Raw genomic sequence first — 19,688 nt, 5'->3', positions numbered from 1 at the left:
TCCTCGCGATGAGTAAATCTACTTCCCACTCGAACATCTATAAAACATAAACATAATGAGGCTAATAATTCAAAGACTGTTCCTGCTGTACCACAGTTCCTTGTGGTTTCACGTACTGTAGATTGTCAGTCCTTCGCCACGGTAAATCTGTTTATTATTCAGAAAGGTGTAGATGCAATTGCTGGCCCTGCTCTTGTTTACGGAATGGCACTTTGCTTTTGGAAACCACTTCTGATTCTCAAGCACAACTACTGCTTGCTGCCTTGCTCCTCCATGGTTACCTGTTCATGTTGAGGCCCATAGAACTGTGAATTGTTCCTGTGGTGTAATTTACACCAGCCTGCTCGACGGTCTAACTGAGACCGAAATCCAATCTTACGTCTCTGATCAGGGTGTCATTGCTGTCCATCGTGTAATGAAAAAGGTAGATTCCTCCTTAGTACCCATCTGCACTCTTTCTCGCCTTTGATAGAATGGTGCTTCTGTCCAAGCTCAAAGCAGGCTATGAAATTATCACCGTCTGGCCAGACATTCCGAACCCGATGCACTGCTACCAGTGTCATCATTTCAACCACACTTGAACATCTTGTCGACACCCAGCCACATGTGTCACCTGTGGTAGGGATGTGCACGAGGGCCATTGTCCACCTTCTTCTCCCCACTGTATCAACTGCAATGGTGGCCATGCTGCCACCTCTTCGGATTGTCCAGTGAGCTGTTCAGGAGATCTGAGTAAAGAAAAAGGTACCTTATCAAGTCACTCGCAAGTTACTGGCTAGTCACAAACCCTGCGTTCTCCCGTTTGGTACCTATAGTTCTGTTCTTGTTTCCCTTCGCTTAATGAAGGACATCACTATGCGGACATGTGACCTCAAATTCACCTCTGAGGTTGTGAAACCACCCAGCGTCATGGTAGCTTCGCCATTCCCCTGTCCAGCTGTGCAACAAGCTGTCAAACTCTCGCCTCAAGTGGCAAAGCCACCAGCTACCCCCTGGTAGGCCGGAAAGGACATAAGGAGTACTCCTGTGAAGACTTTCTCCATCCCTCCAGCCAAACAACACCCGAGTCTTCATCTAACCAGAAAGGCTCAAAGAAGTCCACCAAAGGTAAACGGTCTTCTCCTTCACCATCTCGAAGATCCTCTTCGTGAAGCGACCCAATTTAACCTAGGCCTTCGTTCACTTCCTAAGGACACTACTCCAGTGTCAGTCTATCACCTTCAGTTTCATGAGCTCTGCATGGAACTTCGCGATAGTACCTTTGCATACACTGGTGGCTCTTGGACTGACTGTGGGGTCGAGTGTGCTTTCATCATTGGCACCCGTGTCTTTTGATATTGGCTTCCAGCACACTGCTCCATATTTACAGCTCCGTTCTTCACCCTGTATCAGGTCACAGGGTACATCCAGCGACACAGGCTTTTCAGTTGTGTCCTCTGCTCAAACACACTCCGTGCACTTCAAAATCTATGTGCGCAGTACACTGCCCATCCCTTAGTGTAGCGGCTCCAGGAAAACTGTCACTTGCTCACTCTTGGTGGAGCCAGTGTCATGTTTCTGTGGGTTCCTGGTCATGCCGGTCTGCCAGGAAACGAGGCTGCTGACACTGCTGCCAAGGCTGCAGCACTCGTACCCAGCCCACGAGTACCTGTATTTTCTCCGATCTCTGCATTGCCATCTGTCAGGAGGTGGTGTCCCTTTGGCGTCGCCAGTGGTCCTCCCTTCACGTGAATAAGCTTTGGCTTATTAAGCCTCTCCCAGCGTCTTGGATGACCTCCTCTCGGTCTTCCCGCCAGGAGGAGATTAATTAAACTCAGTTGCATAGTGGGCACTGTCTTTTTAGCCATCATCATTTGCTAAGTGGCGCCACCCCACCACTTTGTACAAATTGCGTCCAAATTTTAACTGTCCGCCACCTCCTGATGGAATGCCCCCCCCCTTTTTTTTTTTTTTTTTTTTTTTTACATTCCAGCTTGGGTTTGCCATCTCATTTATCAGTTATTTTAGCGAATGACGCGTGGACTGTCGACTGTGTTTTACTTTTTATCCCCTGAAGCAGTATAGTGAAGGCCATTCAATTTTTAGTTTTGGACCTCCATTTCTGTATAGTGTCTTTTCTGGCTCTTTTCCCAAGTGCTTGTTTTTAGCTATCTTCTCTTCTGTCAATTGGGATTGACGCATAGTGGTTTAACTCCTCTCTGTGTTCGTGTTCTATAGTTCAGACTTGGGCGCGTATGACCCCAGTTGTTTTTTGCACCCTAAAGCTAAACAAACAAAACAATCTCCACGGGTCACGGCTGACAACACAAGGAAGACAGTCCTTGTTTTAACCTTCCTAAGGGAAATTGGATATTGCCACTTGATTTACAACCATTTGTGTGGCACCGTCACAGCCCTTAGACCAACTCTACCCCATATTACCAGAAAAGTTTTACTGTTTATTGGTTGGCTATAAGGATAGGACGACTAATAACCATAATATTGAGTCTCTTAGAAATTATGTTCATTAACCCAGTATGCACCACCTTCTGTAAACCTTTCATGACAGCTTATAAATGCATAACCAGCCACAGGCTAGATCTTCACTCTTGAAAATATTTGCCATGAGATCAGACAGTTGTGTAGTTTGTTGGAGTGCTGTAGCTGCTCTGCTGTGCAAAGGATGAGTGGCCAGAAGATTATACATGGGGATTCTCCTTACCTGAGCCAACGTATTTAAAATTTACCGTTTGAGATTAAGAAATCACAATTAAGGAAACTTGGCAGAAGACTTTATGGAGAAATAATCAGTCTGGAATAAAGGGACTGCAAGATTGCACAGGTCAAGCTTCATAATGAAATAACACAGTTCAGTACTGGATAGTATGCCAGCCTATGCTGAGTGGAGAGCTCCCTGTGCTTTTCTTTCTTTCTTTCTTTTCTTCTTCTTCTTTTTTTTTTTTTTTTAAATATACAGTTAAGTTGGTTTCTGTAATCCTATTGTTTCTGCATGCTATGCAACCAAGAGCAAGGGCAGTTTTCATCTCAAATGGGGCAACCCTTAATAACATTTATTCTGCTATGGCTGAACAAAACTATATGGATTTCTGTTCATGTACGGAAACATAATGCTTAAAGCAAATGTAAAGCAATGTAAATGTCATAGTAAAATCTGAATTATTTTATGCATAAATTGTTATATTCAAGAGCAATGTGTTGATGTTCCATTCTGTTCAAAGATAAATATGTAATTAGGAATGATTAAATATTACATAGCAATATTATATAATAAAATTTTGAATAAATTCTGCGACAAGGTGAGTGAGAAATCTGAAGCAGTATATACTGCTTTGCAAAACTTAAGTATGAGATAGATGAGATAACACAGCATATTAACTACTCAGTTTAAATGAATGAAAGTGTGGGAGCATGTTGCCAGAGGTCTCTAGTTGTGCACAAAGTTGGATGTTACATGGCACGAGATCAGCTTGACTGTAGTGTGAAAGGGGGCTGGCACCTCAACACGGAGTAGTTGAAAGAACAACAGCCCAGGAGTTTGGTACCTCTTGTGCATAGGGAGCATTACAGATCACAGGCACTGCTGTCCAAAGGAGAGGTGGTGGTTTACCATATTCATCTACAGCAGCAGGTGACGTTGTGCAATAGCCAAGAAGAGACAAACGTTAGACAGCGGGTGCAATTGCCATCACTTTTGACAGTACTGCAAGACATGCAATCCTGCACTCCACAGTGGGGTGGGGGTGGTCTCTTTGTCCGATGCCATCAAGTTGTGTTCCGTTGATACCCACCCATAAGTGGCACCATTTGTGGATGGTCCCAAGAGCAAAGGGACTGGACCAACAAGGAGTGGGGTTGTGTGCATTTCTTGCATGAGAGCTGGTTCAGTCTTGAGTTGTGATTCTGAACATACCTTCATATGGCAAGAGATGCACCCAGGAACATTGTCGAACATGATTGCTTTGGTGGTCCAGGTGTTATGATGTGGAGAGGCTTAATATTGCATAGGCATACTGACTTCCAAATCTTTGGACATGGTACACTCACCAGTCAGTGTTATTGTGACAATGTACTCCTTCTCCACAAGTATTTTTCACAGATGTATTGGGTCCTAACGCCATTTTTATGGATGATGCTACATGACCGCACCAAACAGCATAGGGGGACAAGTTCTTAGAATGAGAGGGTATTTGGCGAATGGACTGGCCTGCCTGTTCCCCTGACTTAATTCCATCGAATACATGTGGGATGTGGTAGGGAGATGTACTGCAGCATGTTGACAGGCAACAATGACCATCCAGCAGTTATCAACCACACTACCATTCCCTACCACAAGAACTCTAACATTGTGGACATCAAGGGAGCATGTTGCAGAGCAGGCATTGCTGTCCACCCTTTTAAGAATCGTATCCCACATTTTGTAATGTCCGGGGGACAATCATAATTGTGGTGACTTCAGGTAAAAATTGTCTATGAATAAAAGTGCTATTCCTGTTCATTTTGTTGTATATTTCTTTCGGGTACTTTCTGTACTGTACCAGTTCTCTCTATGTATGGTCCAAGTTTCATCAAGCTATATTACTTGGCAGCAACACATCATGTGAAAGTAATCTGCACAGCAATGTATACTGTACTTTAAAATTTTGATGAGGACAAATTTTTTTTTTACTTGTGAACTGTGGCATGAAGTTTGTAACTTTTTGAAATGTGTATCTTAGAATGTACTCAAAAAAAATCTAAAGTTTTCCTGATGATACTCTTTCTTTAACAGAGCAGAACAATAAGGGAGTTTGATGCAAACTTCACTGTGAAGCAGTTTGGTTTCAAAGATGTATTTGACTACTACAGTCAGGCAACACTCCACAACAAATTGCACAAGATAGCAGTACCTTTACTTTGCCTGAATGCGGCAGATGATCCCTTTCAGCCATTAGATGGTAAGTGTTATGTGATTATAGAGGCTACATCAATTGTAAGCTTAAAGTTGAAGCTATCACTAGGAAAACTGCAATAAAATGTAGTGTTTTTTTAATGTGAAAATCATTTGTGCCTGGTTTAATATTGATAAAGTCCTGGTGCAGAGTAAATAATTTAAGGATTAAAGGTAACAGCTCACTAATTAACAGAGGTGCAAATTCGTTGAAAGGTGCACAAACAAGACATTTCATACAAATCCTGGCTACTGAGTGTTTTCTCTCTCTCTCTCTCTCTCTCTCTCTCTCTCTCTCTCTCTCTCTCTCTTTTCTATCAACCCTACCTGTTAAGGGTCCCAGATTGATGAACAGTACTCAAGAACCAGTCAGGCAAGCATCTTGTAAGCCACTTCATAGTGGACGAATTACATTTCCTTAAGATTCTTCGTATGAGTCTGTCTTGCACATGCTTTTCCCCCTATTTGTTTTATGTGATCATTCCACTTAAAGGTCACTGTGGATAGATAATCCTAGATATTATACTGTTTCCAGCAAGTGTCATCACTAGTGTAGCTATACAGTAGTGGATTTCTTTTCTTATCTACATTTATTTACATTCAGGGTCCACTGCCAGGGCCTGTACCGTTCATCAGTCCTCTGCCGGTCATTCTGCTCAAGAGTACTATCTTCTGGCATTGACACTTTCTTTTATGCAACCACATCATCTGCACACAGTCTTAAAGGAGCTTTTGATGCTTTCTGCTAGGCCATTTATATACATTGTAAACAACGACAGCCCCTTTCACACTTCCTAGGGGACCCACGAAATATCTGTCAGTTTTATTTCATTAAGATCAACATATTGAGTTCTGTCTTCAAGGAAGTCTTGAATTCAGTCTAAAATCTGGTTCAATATTTGCTAGTCTCTTTTTTTTCCTCCTCCTCCTCCTCCTCCTCCTCCTCCTCCTTCCTGTTTTTTCCTTACTAATTGAGAGTGTGGGACAGTGTCAAATGCCTTCCCTAAGTCAAGGAACATGGCATCAACCTAACTGCCAACAACTGCAATATTTGGTGTGCTTTGTAGCTCTGAAAAGGGACTTTCCTGGAAGCTTGCAAAATTCTGTCTTTTTTTATGTGTGCCTTTCAACAAACAGTGTAGAGATAATCACTCTCAATATAAAGGTGCTTCACAGCTGTGCGCGTGCGCGTGAGAGAGAGAGAGAGAGAGAGAGAGAGAGAGAGAGAGAGAGACTGACTGGTGGGTCACAGAGGCAAGTGGAGGACAAAGACTAGAGGGGAGATGATATTGAAGCAAAGAGTGCTGTAAGACCATGGAATGGACTGTATGAACAATTCTCATATGTGCAATTCAGAGAAGCTGGAGATAGGAGGAAAGAGGTGGTCAGATGATATAGGTTATGAAGTATCAAAAGTGGCCATACTGAGCTGAACAGCATGCTATTAACTTATAGCCTTGTTTGAAGTATAAATGCAGTTTGCTTGTGGGAAAGTGGAAAGACCACTGGCTTGCAGGATTCATCCATAATTCCTTGTACAAGGCAACTAGAACATGGCTGACACCTAGAAATGGAAGTTAAGGAACATTGGCTGTTGTGCTTTTGAAAGTTTTAATAATGATTTAATATTAGAAATTAATAACAGATAGTGAATAAAGGACAGAAAGATAAACTGTCAAAGAATAAATAGAAATATTGCACTAGGGTTAGAAGAGAGAATGATACTGCTGGCAACGAAATTTGGAATCCTTACTACTTTAATAATATTAATTAAGGATTTAGATCAAAAGTAGATTAGGACCAAACTTATTGGTTACAGTAATGCCTGAAGTAGAGGGAAAAGGGAAAATGAGGAAATATAATGAGAAGCTAAAAGAGGGGCAAGGGGGGGGGGTTTGGGAGAACATACACAAATTATATGATGGCATGGGGGGGGGGGGGGGGGGACGTAGGGGGTTTGTTTATTTCAAGTATTCTGTATGCAACTGCTAAATTATTCCATTAGAGAAGATAAACTAATCTGCCAAGATTGCTAATAATAACCTTTATTCTTGATAACTGGTTTCAGTTATGTTTTTTATGAATTGTTAAATCCTGTGTTAAGTAATCTGTTGTATATGAGTTTGCAGTAACTGTATCAAATCTAAATTCAGCTTCTACATAGGTACATTGTGTAATTAACACCATAAGAATATTTTTTAGAGTCTGCCTTAATTATTAATGGGCAGTTATTTTGTATTTATTTATTTATTTATTTCGTGTTCCGTAGATCCAGTTAGTGAGTCAATCACAAGTATATGGAACGTGTCAAATTGTACAGGTTTCAATTTAAACTTACAATAAATACAAGGGCAATTCAATGCCAAATTGTACATAGTTTAATTAAGACATATTATAAATGCATCTAAAAACAAAGATGATGTGACTTACCAAACGAAAGCGCTGGCACGTCGATAGACACACAAACAAACACAAACATACACACAAAATTCTAGCTTTCGCAACCAACGGTTGCTTCATCAGGAAAGAGGGAAGGAGAGGGAAAGACGAAAGGATGTGGGTTTTAAAGGAGAGGGTAAGGAGTCATTCCAATCCCGGGAGCGGAAAGACTTACCTTAGGGGGAAAAAAGGACGGGTATACACTAGCGCACACACACACATATCCATCCACACATATACAGACACAAGCAGACATATTAAAAGGCAAAGAGTTTGGGCAGAGATGTCCAAACTCTTTGCCTTTTAATATGTCTGCTTGTGTCTGTATATGTGTGGATGGATATGTGTGTGTGTGCGCTAGTGTATACCCGTCCTTTTTTCCCCCTAAGGTAAGTCTTTCCGCTCCCGGGATTGGAATGACTCCTTACCCTCTCCTTTAAAACCCACACCCTTTCGTCTTTCACTCTCCTTCCCTCTTTCCTGACGAAGCAACCGTTGGCTGCGAAAACCAGAATTTTGTGTGTATATTTGTGTTTGTTTGTGTGTCTATCGACGTGCCAGCGCTTTCGTTTGGTAAGTCACATCATCTTTGTTTTTAGATATATTTTTCCCACGTGGAATGTTTCCCTCTATTATATTCATACTATAAATACAGTAATAGATACAATGTCAGCTAGATAACAGAACAACCATTTAGCAGAAAAAGAGTTTCAAATAAAGGTTAAAAATAAGAGCACTAAGTTAAATCAGATATTAGGCCTACAAGAGTAAATACAGGTACAGTCAATCTGTTGTTACAAAAAGTGTGCTAATGCTCAAATGCACAATAAAATGAATTGAACTACTTCTAGACACGGTGTGGGATCCGTACCAGATCGGCTTGACGGAGGAGATAGAGAAGATCCAAAGAAGAGCGGCGCGTTTTGTCACAGGGTTATTTGGTAACCGTGATAGCATTACGGAGATGTTTAGCAAACTCAAGTGGCAGACTGCAAGAGAGGCGCTCTGCATCGCGGTGTAGCTTGCTCGCCAGGTTTCGAGAGGGTGCGTTTCTGGATGAGGTATCGAATATATTGCTTCCCCCTACTTATACCTCCCGAGGAGATCATGAATGTAAAATTAGAGAGATTCGAGCACGTACGGAGGCTTTCAGACAGTCGTTCTTCCCGCGAACCATACGCGACTGGAACAGAAAAGGGAGGTAATGCCCGTGGCACGTAAAGTGCCCTCCACCACACACCGTTGGGTGGCTTGCGGAGTATAGATGTAGATGTAGATGTAGATGTAGAAGTAGATAAGTTTAGTGATGGTATACATTTCCTTTCAAATATTCATCCACAGTATAAAAAGATTTCTCTGTCAGGTAATCTTTGAGAACTTGTTTAAATTTTGGCAGTTCTGTATGAACACATTTGATATGTAGTGGTAGAGCATTGAACAGCTTAATGCTGGAGTAGTAAACTCCTTTTTGTACCAGAGTGAGATGTTTCATTTCAAAATGTAGATTGTTTTTGTTTCTGGTGTTATAGCCATGGAATTTACTGTTGTCTTGGTAGACAGAATAATTTTTGCACACAAAGGTCAGCAAGGAAAAAAATGTACTGTGAGGCAGTTGTTAGGATGCCTATCTTCCGAAACAAGTGCCTGCAAGAGTGTCTTTGATGGACCCCACACATTATTCTGATTGCTTTTTTTTGGATGGTGAAAACTTTTTTTGCAAGTGGTTGGTTCCCCCAGAATATGATAGCATATAACATCAATGAGAAGGTAGTTAATAGGGATATTGGGCGACAGTTTGTAACAATACTTCTATCACCTTTTTTAAAGAGAGGAATCGCTACAGCCAATTTTAGTCTGTCATGGACAACCCCTTCTTGAAGGGATGTATTGTATATGTTGCATAAGACGGGACTAACAAATTTATAACAGTGTTTCAGTATTTTACTAGAAATATTGTCCACACCGGCAGAATTTTTATTTTTTAATGATCTAATTACTCTTATGACTTCACTTGCAGTAACTGGAGGTAAAGATAACTGTGGGATTCTGTTGCTAATAGCTTTCTGTAGGAGGGACAATGATTCTTCCATAGAACCATTAAAGCCTGTCTTCTCTGCTGCTCTCAAAAAGTGGTTATTAAATATTTCTGCAACCAACTCTGGTTTCTTTATGATACTGTCCCGTGTTTTAATCTCTACCTGAGACATGTTCCCTGTTGTCCTGCCAGTTTCCCTCTTTATTACATTCCATATAGTTTTAATTTTATTTTTTGAGCTTTCAATTTCTGATTTTATGCACATGGTTTTAGATTTATTTTCATCCATGTTGTCACCATTGCACTGTAATATAATCACATATGTGGTTTCAAGTAAGAAATAGATGTTAAACTAGCAACACATGTTGGTCCAGTTGTCAACACATACCCTTTACTGGCTGCTGCCTCCCAATTTAGCAGTAACCTGGATGCAATGATGTACTCCATTGTGATTGACATAAGACAGGTGTATGTGGTGAATGACTGTATATATAGTTGTTTTAGTTTTGACATGTTGATGCATCAGTCTTCTATTGTGTTACGTACCTGCCAGTTCATGGGAAAGAGTGCTGTTACTGCTGTTTTAGGTCATATGCCATAACCAGTTCATTGAGGCATAGTGTTACACTGTATATTACAATTGCTTTGTATATAGCCCCACTGTATAAGTGCTTTCTAGGTCTGCAGATGGTAACATTGATTACTGAAACCAGTTATTGCAAATAAAGGAGATTATTGGTGACCTTGGAAATAAGTTTATTTTCTCTACTGTATTACCACAGATCACTCTTTGCTTCTCAAAATGAGTAAACTAAAATGTGAAGCTACTTTTTTGCATTTCATATATTTTACTGTATTCCATAAAAAGTGTCAGTACTCTAAAAAATATATGATTTTTTAGAAGTGTCTTGTTGGATAGCCAAAAAAAAAAAAAAAAAAAAAAATATCTTCTTTGGAGCTGCTAAAGGGAGGTTCTTGTACATAATGGATTTTCCAGTTTCCTGCATAGATAAGGGTTAGTTGCCTGCATGTGTACTCCAAAGATATTATTGTCTTTGGCACTTCTCTATAGACAGGTATCATTGCACTTTACTGTGGTTTGTGTGGTATGTGTGGAGATGTAGATATCCTTGTTTTTCATAAACCCCTTCTCAATACCCCCTCAGTTTCATTCATAATTTACTGCCTCCTGCTCCCAACTGCTGTCTTTTCCCCACCAATGAGTCCCCCCTCACACCAGCATTTATGAAAGTGTATACAAAATTTCCTACAGGAAAATTAAAGAGACCTTTGGAGAAAAGAGAACCACTTGTATGAATATCAAGAGCTCAGATGGAAACCCTGTTCTAAGCAAAGAAGGGGAAGCAGAAAGGTGGAAGGAGTATATAGAGTGTCTATACAAGGGCGATGTACTTGAGGACAATATTATGGAAATGGAAGAGGATGTAGATGAAGATGAAATGGGAGATACGATACTGCGTGAAGAGTTTGACAGAGCACTGATAGACCTGAGTCGAAACAAAGCCCCGGGAGTAGACAACATTCCATTAGAACTACTAACAGCCTTGGGAGAGCCAGTCCTGACAAAACTTTACCATCTGGCAAGCAAGATGTATGAGACAGGCGAAATACCCTCAGACTTCAAGAAGAATATGATGATTCCAATCCCAAAGAAAGCAGGTGTTGACAGATGTGAAAATTACCGAACTATCAGTTTAATAAGTCACGGCTGCAAAATACTAATGCGAATTCTTTACAGACGAATGGAAAAACCAGTAGAAGCTGACCTTGGGGAAAATCAGTTTGGATTCCGTAGAAATATCGGAACACGTGAGGCAATACTGACCCTACGACTTATCTTAGAAGCTAGGTTAAGGAAAGGCAAACCTACGTTTCTAGCATTTGTAGACTTAGAGAAAGCTTTTGACAATGTTGACTGGAATACTCTCTTTCAAATACTGAAGGTGGCAGGGGTAAAATACAGGGAGCGAAAGGCTATTTACAGTTTGTACAGAAACCAGATGGCAGTTATAAGAGCCGAGGGACATGAAAGGGAAGCAGTGGTTGGGAAGGGAGTGAGATAGGGTTGTAGCCTATCCCTGATGTTATTCAATCTGTATATTGAACAAGCAGTGAAGGAAACAAAAGAAAAATTCGGAATAGGTATTAAAATCCATGGAGAAGAAATAAAAACTTTGAGGTTCGCCGATGACATTGTAATTCTTTCAGAGACAGCAAAGGACCTGGAAGAGTAGTTGAATGGAATGGACAGTGTCATGAAAGGAGGGCATAAGATGAACATCAACAAAAGCAAAACTAGGATAATGGAATGTAGTCGAATTAAATCGGGTGATGCTGAGGGAATTCGATTAGGAAATGAGACACTTCAAGTAGTAAAGGAGTTTTGCTATTTGGGGAGCAAAATAACTGATGATGGTCGAAGTAGGCAGGATATAAAATGTAGACTGGCGATGGCAAGGAAAGCATTTCTGAAGAAAAGAAATTTGTTCACATTGAGTATAGATTTAAGTGTCAGGAAGTCGTTTCTGAAAGTATTTGTATGGAGTGTAGCCATGTATGGAAGTGAAACAAGGACGATAAATAGTTTGGAAAAGAAGAGAATAGAAGCTTTCGAAATGTGGTGCTACAGAAGAATGCTGAAGATTGGATGGGTAGATCACATAACTAATGAGGAAGTATTGAATAGGATTGGGGAGAAGAGAAGTTTGTGGCACAACTTGACTATAAGAAGGGATCGGTTGGTAGGACATGTTCTGAAGCATCAAGGGATCGCCAGTTTAGTAGCGGAGGGCAGCGTGGAAGGTAAAAATCGTAGAGGGAGACCAAGAGATGAATACACTAAGCAGATTCAGAAGGATGTAGGTTGCAGTACGTACTGAGGGATGAAGAAGCTTGCTCAGGATAGAGTAGCATGGAGAGCTGCATCAAACCAGTCTCAGGACTGAAGACAATGACAACAACAACAACATACAAAATTTAAAAAAGCACTAGAAAATAATGCATACAATTCACTGCTGAAAAGAGTAAAACATAATCACTTAACAGATGCAGGAAGCATTGAGCAGTAGACATACACATAAACGAGAACTGTAACATGGCAGCTCAGCTTAAAAACTTGCATTCTTTATCAGAGCTTATTGAAATCCATGTATGCACTTGTAAAGGAAGTAAGATGAGGATACAGTGTCCTGTTGATGAGCTTATTACAGATGTAGAATGAGCTCAGATTGTGGAAAGATGAGGAGGATAGTCAGCTGAGCCCTTTTCACTGGAACCATCTTGACATTTACCATAAGCGATATACAGAAATCACAGAGAATTTGAGTCTGAATGTCTGACGGGAATTTGAACCATTGTCTTCCCTAATGGGAGTCCAATGTCTTAACACTATGCCACCTTGCACAGTATGTAGTCACACATACATATTGTCCTGAAACTGTAGCCCAGCTGTTATGTGATAAAGTACCTATTTTATGCATAGCAGTACGTCAAAAATAGCTACACAGATTGTAAAATAAAGTTCAAAATTTCTGTTGTTATGGCAGTGCTTTGTTCTTCTCTTGGTCACCTTAGATCTCCAGACCAATCAGCAGTGGATTTCTTTTTGTAGGGTTATGTAAAGGACCTTGTTTATGTGCCTCTTTTGCTGGAAGCCTTTTCAGAACTTAAAATACACATATCTAATGATACCTTGTCAGTGATTCTACTTATGCTTCAGAATGTATGGTTTGAAATGCGTTATTGGATTATTACTTAGACAATATCTGTGTGGCTGAGAAGAGTCATGTAGAAAATAGAACACCTATAAAGTATGTAAAACGCAATCTGTACTTTCACTTTCTGTGTAAATTTTATTGATGTAACACTACGCATTAAAAATAGTTCCATTTATTTGTAATTGCTTTATTCATTTTGAATTTTTTAAGGCGAAAGATGAAAAGATCATGAGTAGAGCAAACACTAAATTTTGCTGAATTCCTGAGTAAAAGAGGAAACCTAAATCAAAACAGGAAACTTAAACACTGACACAGCAAGTGTAAATACATTAAATCTGTAAAATGAAATGATATTAAAATGTGTATGCTAATGCATGGAAATTAATGCCAAGATAAAAATGCCTATCAATGTGAATTGCTGGCAGTATGCCCTATGTTCGTGAGAAATGGGTGAAGAAATCACAATAACTAAATGAAACTTATTGCAGTAGTTTATCAACAAATATAACCAGTTTTCAAAAACATAACATAATTGAATAGATACAAAAGCTCCCCACCAAGTGGCAGCAGGAACAAACATGCACAAAAATTAAGAAAATTTCCTTAACTTAGTAACTTGGTGAGTAGATGTTTTTATCTATCCAATTATAGTACTGCAGTATTTTAACAGATGCTTTTGCGTCTTCAGTAAAATAAAATTATAAGGAATGTGTAATCTTCAGACCATTGACAATTTTTTTACTAAATAAAAAAAAATTTACATGGTGTAAAGAAATAGCATTGACTGTTTCTGAAATGCTGAAGTACATGTGGCTGGTATACTTTTAGAACATAATTTGTGATTTATTATACAATTTTGTGCATGCATTTTAATGTTAAACAATTCAGACCATAACTCTGTTTCATCACTGTCTTTATGTGTTACAATAGTTTATAGCTTTACTGCATCATAGTTCATCTTGTATTCTTTTTTTATACCAGCCATTCCAGTGGAGGCAGCAAATAATTCCAAGAATATTGCTATGGTTATAACTGCACGGGGTGGACACATTGGCTTTTTGGAAGGAATTATGCCAGCTTACCAGACTGAGACGCAGTACATGAGCCGTTTGTTTTCACAGTATTTTAGTGCTGTGTTCAGGGAAGAGACAGGATTTTTTAATTTATTGGACAAAGCTGACTGATCATGTTATATTACCACCAAAGATATGTTGGTAAAAATCATATAATTCTATGGCTGATTTCTTGTTGTTATTTGAAAGTCTATTAAATGCATTTACTAGAGATAGTAATTTATAACTTGAGCTAAAATATTGAAATGTAGCATTTGGTTTTACATTCATGATTTCAGAAGAAACGTGATTACATAGCACGCTTCATTTGGAGGTTTAATCTCGTTTCTTCCACACTATGGCTTTATGACTAAAGAATTAATTTTAAAAGAAATAATTTTAAATACTATTTTCTACTTTTGTAGTTTATGAAAAGATACAGAGGCATATGACATGTGCTGCATTGTATGCATTCCCCCTCTCCTTTCTGTGATAGTTTAAGCATGGATTTTTTTTTATCAGGGCTTGTACAATGTGTTTTAGATGACATTTTTGTCTGGTGTTTTTTGTGTACTCATGTAATTGTTAGTTGTTATGATTCACATGAAAGTCATAAAATTGCAGTTTCAATTGTTGAACAGTGGAGAAGACATTTGCATTGGAAGTAGGGATCAGATTGGTTGTGTCAAATGTGTGTAAGAGCAGTATTAGCAAGTAATGATTTTATCTGTCCACCTCCAAACTGTTGATGTGCCTCTATTGATGACACACATTTTATATTGAGCAGTTATAATGTAACTGATCCTGAGCTGTGGTTGTATTGGTGCTACGTTGTGGAAATACCATTGCACAATGTATGATAAAAAGCTGACGTTGGCTGTAGATGCTCTTCCACTTACATAACTAACCTCTTGCATCCACTGTGTGTGTGTGTGTGTGTGTGTGTGTGTGTGTGTGTGTGTGTAAATATACATAGACCTATTGCATAAAAGCTCCAGGTGCAAGATTAGTTTCTAACAGAAAGATTGTTTGTGAATTTTGTAAAGATGTGTGACGTTAAATCAAAGTGAACTACTTTGTTTGCTGCAGTATTATCTAAAATATATGTAACATAATTATGTCTACTATAAAACACTGTCTTAGCCATTCTGTCGCATTTTCTTGAGACCTTATCTGTCTTGCCTATATCGATAATCATTCATTTCCATCTCTGTCCAGCTGTTCTCATTGGTGCCAATGTTTTATTTTAATTTTTGTAAGACATTCTGTTGGTACATTGCACAACATTCTGTATGGATGTTGCACAAATTTGTGCTTACTACTGACAGAAATTTTTTCTTGTCATATTACTTCACTAATTTCAATAACTGTCTGCGTTATGGAATGATTTCAGTAGTCTTGCTTTGAAGTTTCAGGTATATTTGTAGTTCATTCTGGCTGGCTGTCTTGGTACAAGAACATTATTAGTGATTTTTTTTACAACTAATTTTGATGCAAGATTTTAAATTTTATGTTCCTGCCATTTTGTAAGATACAGTGACTACACATTATTTGCAGATATGTATGTATGTTCGTTTTGTCTTCAGAGTTTATGTTAATGTTAGTAATGATCTAGAGCATTAAAAAGTTAATTGGCAATGCTGCACAACACTAATATTATGATAAGATCATTAAAAAACACCTTCAATTACCCTTACGTCACTATATACTGTAGACTACTGTTATCTGTGTTAGATGGTAATAGTAGCACTGAATAGTTGTGTGTGTCTTCTTGTGTATTAAATTAAGTATTAATGCCTGTCAGTATGGCCAAGAGTTGTATTGTTTTTATTTTTTTCACCGTCTTTACTTGTGCTCTTATGTTCTAAACAGTTACTCTTCTTCTCAATTTACCCAAAAGGGATATTACAGTATCAATATTATTGTAGTAACCTACTGATCTGCAGAAAACTTTGTGTAATTGTAGAACATAAGTGTTAAATTATTGCATAGTGATTAAGAAACACGTTGTGGTAACCTTGGCATATATGTGATCTGGCCAACGTGGTTTTCCAAAATTGCATTTTTATATAAAATCATATAAAATGTTTCTGACAGGACCAAATTTCTGTGCACAGGAGAAGAGCGTAAAAAAATAAAGCATGAAAGAAGTGAAGAAAATCTTTTGTCTTTATTATTTTGTGTGTTTTGCCATCATACCACACAACCTTTTTCCCTGCTCTTTTGTTGCATTTAAAGATGTTCAATTTCTTTGTTTTCCCATTTGTTTGTAGCATTTTTCTTCTGTCATGTTATGTTTATTTCCTAGTTTTGGTACCTATATACGTTTCATTTTCTTCTTGTACCTCCTGATAAGAACAAATAAATGCTATGGCAATGGATCTCGGAATGGTTATGTCACACAATAATGTTTGCAACTTTCATTATAAAATTTTATGAAAACAGCTTAATATAATTGAATTACTGTTTGTTTACATTTTCTGCAACTCATCTACTGGTAAGGAAAAATCTGCAAAATTATTTGACCATATTATTTTTCATTGCAAAATTAATAGTCTCTTACTAATTTTCTCAACTCCTAGTTGCAGGAAGGAATTATGTAATGAAATAAGCAACCAGTTACATAAAAGAAATTTAATTTCTTTACCAGTTCTTTCTTCTGGAGGTTATGCCTATTGCAGTATTTGTTAGTGTCAATGATGAAGTACATACAGCAAAAATGCAAAAAAAGATGCAGGAGCAATAAGTAATGCAATACTGAACTCATTAATACAATAAGGGAGCTCACAGTTGCCTACAAGTTTTATGCAGACACTGTGAACTAAATGTAGGCATCTGAGAGCTCTTATTGTATCACTGGAGTCAGTATTGCATCACTTATTGCTCCTGCATATCTATTTTTAGGACCATAGCATTTTTGCTGAATGGACTATATTATTGACACTCACAAACAATGTGATAGGCATAACCTTCTGAAGAAGGGCACCAAGTGCCCGAAACTGGTAAAGAAATTTCTTTTATGCAACTGGTTGCTTATTATTTCATTATATGATTGACTGATATTATTCATCTGTAGAACAATATACGTTGTATGGATGTCATCAAATATTTGTACCATATTTCTTCTTCATATAAACATGGTGTTTTAATTAGTTCTACTTTTCTAATCATATCACAAAATTATTACATGGTGCAATGTTTATGAACATTAAATTACAATCTTAAGTTATTTTAAATATTCACTTCCAGTAAATACAATTGTAGTAAATATTTTTTTAGGCTTTGGCTAAAGATGTGGGGATCATTTGCATATTTTATTTTTTGTGGCAGTCTGTTATACAATTTTATTCCATATAATAATACACTATTTTAAGTTTTTGACTTGTTTTTTCTTTTTAAATGTAAATACTGTCTGGATTTGGTGCCATGGCAATGTATTGTGCTGTTTGTGATGTACAGATTAAGATTTTTTTCTTATATACATGATGTTTTGGTAGATGTATTCACACAGAACTGTCAGAATTTCTAGCTTTTTGAATAAATCTTTACAGTGTGCCCTGTTACAGCTATTTCTTACTATTCGTACAGCTCTTTTCTATATCTTGAAAATAGTTTGCATGTTCCCAGCACCTGTTTCCCAAAACATTAGCCCATTACTGAGGATTGAATGCATATATCCAAAGTAGGCTACTTTGCAGCATGATTCTTGAGGGCATGACTTGCTGAGGATAGCTTCATCCCCAAGAATCTGGTATCAGTTACACAATCTAGTACATATTTGTTTACTTTCATCATTGGGTTTTTTATGTAGTCGGAAGTTTATGCAGTTTGTCTTTCTCACATTTAAAGTTACTCTATTCTTTAACAATCAGTTGTTGATGTATCTGAGAGCATCATTTGCTTTTTCTGCTACCTGAGTTGAATATTTTTTTCTCCATATCTGACATTCTGTGGGAAATCAAAAACAAAGATGATGTGACTTACCAAAAGAAAGCCCTGGCAGGTCGATAGACACACACAAACACACACACACAAAATTCAAGCTTTCGCAACCAACGGTTGCTTCGTCAGGAAAGAGGGAAGGAGAGGGAAAGACGAAAGGAAGTGGGTTTTAAGGGGGAGGGTAAGGAGTCATTCCAATCCCGGGAGCGGAAAGACTTACCTTAGGGGGAAAAAAGGACGGGTATACACTCTCTCGTGCGCGCGCGCGCCCACATACACACACACACACACACACACACACACACACACACACACACACACACACACACACACACACACACACACATATCCATCCACACATATACAGACACAAGCAGACATATTCAAAGATAGAGTTTGGGCAAAGATGTCAGTCGAGGCGGAAGTGCAGAGGCAAAGATGTTGTTGAATGACAGGTGAGGTATGAGTGGCGGCAACTTGAAATTAGCGGAGATTGAGGCCTGGTGGGTAACGGGAAGAGAGGATATATTGAAGAGCGAGTTCCCATCTCCGGAGTTCGGATAGGTTGGTGTTAGTGGGAAGTATCCAGATAACCCGGACGGTGTAACACTGTGCCAAGATGTGCTGGCCGTGCACCAAGGCATGTTTAGCCACAGGGTGATCCTCATTACCAACAAACACTGTCTGCCTGTGTCCATTCATGCGAATGGACAGTTTGTTGCTGGTCATTCCCACATAGAAAGCTTCACAGTGTAGGCAGGTAAGTTGGTAAATCACGTGGGTGCTTTCACATGTGGCTCTGCCTTTGATCATGTACACCTTCCGGGTTACAGGACTGGAGTAGGTGGTGGTGGGAGGGTGCATGGGACAGGTTTTACACCGGGGGCGGTTACAAGGGTAGGAGCCAGAGGGTAGGGAAGGTGGTTTGGGGATTTCATAGGGATGAACTAAGAGGTCACGAAGGTTAGGTGGACGGCGGAAAGACACTCTTGGTGGAGTGGGGAGGATTTCATGAAGGATGGATCTCATTTCAGGGCAGGATTTGAGGAAATCGTATCCCGGCTGGAGAGCCACATTCAGAGTCTGATCCAGTCCCGGAAAGTATCCTGTCACAAGTGGGGCACTCTTGTGGAGCTTCTGTGGGAGGTTCTGGGTTTGAGGGGATGAGGAAGTGGCTCTGGTTATTTGCTTCTGTACCAGGTCAGGAGGGTAGTTGTGGGATGCGAAAGCTGTTGTCAGGTTGTTGGTGTAATGGTTCAGGGATTCCGAACTGGAGCAGATTCGTTTGCCACGATTGTGGCATTACATACACACAAAATTCAAGCTTTCGCAACAAACTGTTGCCTCATCAGGAAAGAGGGAAGGAGAGGGAAAGACGAAAGGAAGTGGGTTTTAAGGGAGAGGGTAAGGAGTCATTCCAATCCCGGGAGCGGAAAGACTTACCTTAGGGGGAAAAAAGGACAGGTATACACTCGCGCGCGGGCGTACACACACACACACACACACACACACACACACACACACACACACACACACACACACACACACACACACAC

General features: G+C 39.2%; 1 protein-coding gene across 1 annotated transcript in view; it reads left to right on the top strand.

Annotated features, from left to right (window-relative positions):
• Positions 1-17,753, top strand: part of LOC126475616 (phospholipase ABHD3) — a 69,669-nt gene extending 51,916 nt beyond the window's left edge. Inside the window, exons 7-8 of the mRNA XM_050103481.1 lie at positions 4,769-4,934; positions 14,120-17,753. Coding sequence (XP_049959438.1) covers positions 4,769-4,934; positions 14,120-14,322 — 369 coding nt within the window. The 3' untranslated portion in view covers positions 14,323-17,753. The remainder of the gene's footprint in view (positions 1-4,768; positions 4,935-14,119) is intronic.
• Positions 17,754-19,688: the final 1,935 nt, after the last annotated feature.

This window comes from Schistocerca serialis, chromosome 1, assembly GCF_023864345.2.
Source record: "Schistocerca serialis cubense isolate TAMUIC-IGC-003099 chromosome 1, iqSchSeri2.2, whole genome shotgun sequence".
NCBI classification, from domain to species: domain Eukaryota; kingdom Metazoa; phylum Arthropoda; class Insecta; order Orthoptera; family Acrididae; genus Schistocerca; species Schistocerca serialis.
The sequence above is the reverse complement of the archived record's forward strand: the minus strand, read 5'-3'. Positions and strand labels throughout refer to the sequence as shown.